This window comes from Triticum dicoccoides, chromosome 3A, assembly GCF_002162155.2.
Source record: "Triticum dicoccoides isolate Atlit2015 ecotype Zavitan chromosome 3A, WEW_v2.0, whole genome shotgun sequence".
Lineage (NCBI taxonomy): Eukaryota > Viridiplantae > Streptophyta > Magnoliopsida > Poales > Poaceae > Triticum > Triticum dicoccoides.
This window is the reverse complement of record NC_041384.1, coordinates 699,316,035-699,321,202: the sequence shown is the minus strand read 5'-3', so window position 1 is coordinate 699,321,202 and position 5,168 is coordinate 699,316,035. Positions and strand designations below refer to the sequence as shown.

The 5,168-nt window shown below is 47.8% G+C and overlaps 1 protein-coding gene across 1 annotated transcript; it reads left to right on the top strand.

Annotated features, from left to right (window-relative positions):
- The first annotated feature begins 483 nt into the window (after positions 1–483).
- Positions 484–2,347, top strand: LOC119270307. The gene is made up of 2 exons (XM_037552306.1): positions 484–602; positions 693–2,347. Exon 2 carries the CDS (start codon positions 727–729, stop codon positions 1,975–1,977), a length of 1,251 nt encoding a protein of 416 aa, XP_037408203.1. The 5' UTR covers positions 484–602; positions 693–726; the 3' UTR covers positions 1,978–2,347.
- The last annotated feature ends 2,821 nt before the right edge of the window (positions 2,348–5,168 follow it).

Genomic DNA, 5,168 nt, shown 5'->3' with positions numbered 1-5,168 from the left:
TGGCCAGCACCCTGGTTGCCATCTTATAGAAAACATTGCAAAGACTCATCGGTATAAATTGTAACATTAGCTCCGGAGTTTGGGATCATCACAATCAAAGTAGCATTGAAAGATGCCGGAGTTGCTTCCCCATTCAAGAAATCACAAACTGCCCCGCAGACCTCATGTTTTACCAGCGAGCAGTGACGCTATAGAACAACGTCGGGAGCCCATCTGACCTGGGATCTTTGGTTGGTCCCATTTGGAACAGTGAGGTTTCAATCTCCTCATCGGCGATAACCGCCGTGAGCTTGGAGTTCATCTCGCCGGAAACCATTAGTGCAATATTATCCAGCAAGGCATTAGCGCCAACCGATCCATCAGAGGCAAAAGGCTTTCACCGTGTTTTTTTGAAATAAATAAATTAAGTAATGGCATTGGGAATTAAATGGTAAGTTATGTTTTTCTTTTTCTTTTTTTGAAGGGGATTGGGCATGGTTCACAGTCCAGTCCACTACTCTACCTACTCGGCTCTAGCGATCCTTGTTCCCCTTTTCATCCCCTTCTTCGGTTCCTCAATTCTCCAAATTTATCCACTCTGCTTGTGTTCGTCTGCTGATCTGGTGAGCAAATCCTCCTCTACTCGGTCGATTCCGTTGTTTCCATTACGCATTCACGCTGCTCACCCACAGATTTGTACTATCGACGATTAGTTAGGGTTCAGTTCAGGAGCTCAAGCGCGCGGCAATGGCGGCCCCCGCTGCTGAAGCCCCGGCGGCCGTCGCGGCCCCCGTTCTCCCTCCTGCCAGAAGGAAGGATGCGGATCCGGCTCGTCTCCAAACCCCGCCGCTCCTTCCGGCCGCAGGCTGGTCGGACCTCGCGCCCGATCTCGTCCGCCGCGTCGCCGACTCCCTCGTCGCCGCCAACGACCTCGACTGCTACATGGACTTCCGCGCCGTCTGCTCCGTCTGGCGCGCCGCCACCGACGACCCCAGGAGCGACCCCTTCGACCCCCGCTTTCGCCCGCGCCGGTGGGTCATCCTGGACGACGGCGACGACCTGCTGCTGCTGAATGCCGCCACGGGGCGCTTCCTCCGCAAGAGGATCCCGCTGCTCCGCCGCTACCACGTCCTCGCCGCCACTCCCGGCGGCTTCTTCGTCCTGGCGGACAGGCACCCTTCTCGAGCCGCCTGCGTCTTCAATCCTCTCACCGGCGTCCTGATCCGGTTCGCGGCACCCGTACCAACCAAGAAGGTCGCCGCCGCCAGTGTCGTCTTCGGTCCCAGCTCTTGGCCCACGCTCACGCTCAACTTGCTCTGCGACTCTCCTTCCAAAAGTTACTCGGCCACCCCTGACATGGAAAGTTTCGAAGAAAAGGAGCTGCAGTTGCCCATTGATTGTCATATCTCATTGAAGGCAGTCAGAGGCGGTGTCTATGCCGACGGTGGTGGCGCTGCGCAGGGATTCAGGCACGGGGTTTCTGTTATATTCGATATCTTCGATTTGATACAGTCACTTCATGTCCATCCATCAATGTTTTATGCTGAGGATCTTCCTGTGGCCGGACACGCAAACGACCATACCCGGTTTTTCATCGTGGAATTCGGTGGAGAAGTGCTGATCGTCATCAAGCTGCAGCGACGTGTCAAGGTTTTCAAGATGGACGTTAGTAGCATTGTGCCTGTGGAGAGCATCGGCAGCCATGCCATCTTCATCGGTCATCACAGGTGCCTGGCTGTTGACACCGATAAGTTTCCATCTGTTGAGTCCAACTGTGTCTACTACGTTGAGCGCCTGGGTTCGTCCGCGCACATCTGCATGTACAATCTCAAGGACGAGAAAGACGAGAGGATCTCAGCTGGCGATGTAGATTTCGTGAAGCTGCACGAGTTGTTCGTCCTCGCCGCCCACCGCCCTTTTACCATCATCCAGCTTCTCTCCAGCTACACCATCAATGTCCGGGATTCTCAACTGCCGCTACAACAGGGCGCCAACTAACTTTTGGCTATGAAATGGTTTGACTTTCTCTCTAGTACTCCCTCTGTAAACTAATATAAGAGCGTTTAGATTACTACTTTAGTGATCTAAACACTCTTATATTAGTTTACGGAGGAAGTACCTTGCTAAGAAACAGACTTGACTCTAGTTATGTGGAACTGCTGTTTGTGGGCTTAATTAGGACCAGATATGAACCCAATGCTCCATCTGTTTTGCCTGATGCTATCTTTTGTCTATTTGCACTTGTTCTTCCATTGTTCACTTAGTAATGCAGTCTGATGCTAGCAAATTTCAGTTCAACATTTTTTCCATTTCTGAATTCAGCCCTGCAACTGAATCGTTGAATGCATGCGTCTCTCTGTTGTTTCCATTATATTTTTGTTAATATTTCAGTATGAATGTAGGCTCAGTTTTTTCCGCCTTTCTGAATCTGGCTCTGCAATTGAACCGTTGAACGGTTATCATACCTGGTTGTTCCCCGTAGGTTTTGTTCCTTGTTGGATTTCTCATATCTCATTGCAGCTTAACATTGATGTTAAGATGTGCTGTTCATATACAAATCTCTGACAATTTGTGGTTGCTGCTTCTAGAGGGATTCTGTAGATTCAGATATTTTGCATATTTTCTCTGGGCAGATACTCTATCTTCACATAAATTGTAAGTATCCTGTTTTGAGGATAAAGGCGTTCTGATTGAATCATACTATATAAAATAGTGTTGGTTCAGTATAGGGATATTGCTTGGTTATGCAGGGGTGGAGTAATATCAAAGTAGATGAGAGTACGTAGATTCTATTTTTCCTGATAGCTGTTTTTTGCAGTTATATTTAGATTCGAATGGGTATGCAGACATCAGGTTACATATATACACATTGGCCTAACTGGACCGACTTTAATCATGCAATTTGAATATTGGCAATGTGCTGTTGTAACTTCACTCTTACTCGTGTCAGTCATAGGTTATATATAATTATGTCTAGTGCCATAGTAGATTTGAAATGGAAGCGATGCTGTTGTTTGTGTTGCTTGATATGAATTGATGGCTGGTTTGTGCTTACGCAATAATGCAAGGACATGAAAAACTTGGCTGCAAAAGAAGATGTAGCAAAAAGACCTTGAAGTTTGGGTGACTTTCTTCAAGGAACATATTAACAACACACAAGAAGCTCCTATACACTATCTATGTATCAATGGCCTCTTCCAGCATCTTGAGATCTTCGGACACCAGCTCGGTAACTCTGGCTGGGGTTGAGCTCTTGTTTTCAAAGATCATGGCAGTCCTTTCCTTCCAAAGGTGCCAGGCCACATACACCGCAGCAGTAATTTGTCGCTTGAGCTGATTGTCAATTGCATCAAGGCAACTGCTGCCACACCTCTTTGGCAAACGGGCAGGAGATCGGTAGGTGGCCGGCATTTTCCAAGCACTGATCACACAAGCTGCAAGATGTAGTAGGATTTAATTTTGGCCTCGGCTTTGATCTTCCAAACCTTCTTAGAGAATGACTAAAACACTGGATGTCTTTCATTCCCAGCCCCACATATTTCTTTGGAGCACAGATTTGCTTCCGATTAACCAAGCACTTTCCTCCATAGGCTTCCTCTCTTTCATTCCAAATTTCCAACGAAAAAGTCTCTGTCATTCTGTCTAGTTTCTTGGTGGCCCAAGCATCCATAGCAAAGGTGGTGAGGTAATAAGCAGCAGTAGTTGTCAGCACAGAGTAGATTAGCACTAATCTTCCAGGCTTGGTTAAGAATTTGCTCTTCCAAGGTTTTTGTTCTCCAGCTGCCTTATCAAGGATTGGCTGCAGATTCACCCTTCTTTGGCCCCCTGAAGCGGAGAGGCAGGTCAGGTAGCATCAGGACTGCTCCGTGAGACTGCAAAACTACTTATGTAATCCTCAACAAATGAGGACTGTAGTGTAGCATTTGAGCGTTGCATAAGCAGTTTTGTAGTCTTTGTTTGTACAGCAGTCTGGGGGAGGGGGAGCATCATGGCTTATACTCAAATTATACGTCTTTTGCGTTAGATACAAACTACGAAACTACAAATGATGCTTCTGTTGGTACCTCTTTTGATGTGGATAATTAGATGAATTTGCCATTCCCACGTGAACTATTTTGTTTATCTAATTTTGCCGGTGGTTTTATTTTTCAAATTAAGGAGCTCTTGCTAATGGTTTCATTGATAGTTAAACTGGCAATTTCTGCAAAAAAGATAATTAAACCGATAAAACATTCACATGACCCAGTGTGACAGAGCTGGCGCCACCAAGCTCACCTCACAAATAAAGCTCTACCATAAACCAAAAGAAACTACTTCGCTGCACATAAACAAACAAAGTCTAAGACATGACTACGAAACATAACACACATAACCAACGAGAACACAACAGCCTCCTTAAGAAGAACAACTACCCATCATCTTTTTTTTGGGGACGGTCACCAAGGCGAGAGCTTTCTCACCTGAATATATTACCATGCAACTAGGTTTACAAGTAATATTACAACATCATCAATGGAACTGGTAATCTATACGAGAGATAAGGTTGAGGTCAATGCAATCCTCAGAAGTGATGGTGGTGTTCTAACCCTGGCGTGAAAACCACACCCCAAAACAGAATTCGTGATGTTAGGGTTAGGCGATCCCGAGGCGATCGGGCCGCCGCCGCCATCGAAGCCTGGCTGGGACCTAGTCCCTGCCGGCACTGTTTCCGCGTGCGTCTATGAGATGTACTGCGGACTGGTTGCGGCCTCGTCCTCCGCCTCGCAGTTGCTGGGATCCTGTATCCCAGTCGACCATGTATTAGAGCATCTCCAACAGTTTTGCCCCTCAGGGGGCGCTTAAAATCGCCGCCTGGGGCAAGCCGGCGCAAAAAAAGGGCCTATGACGAGTTGGTCCCTAGTTGCCGGTCCCAGGGCCGCCCCCAGATGCGCATAATTAAAGAAAAACGTTCGGCGAATTCGTTTAAACACGGCTAAATTTTGGCCAAATTTGCCATATATTGACATGTTTGGTGATACATAACAAATATAACTAAAACAAAAAATCGCTGAACGCCAAGTAGTCGCCGTCGTCGTCGACGGCGGCCTTCTCCTCCTTGACGCGGCCGTCCCTGGTGGACCCCTGACCGGCGTCCCCAACGCGGACTGGTGGCGGCGGCGCGTCGTCGTCGTCGTTGTCCTTGATGACGA

Bases quoted from the DNA above. Each gene is read 5' to 3' on its own strand.
- LOC119270307 (XM_037552306.1), top strand. From the start codon at position 727: ATGGCGGCCCCCGCTGCTGAAGCCCCGGCGGCCGTCGCGGCCCCCGTT.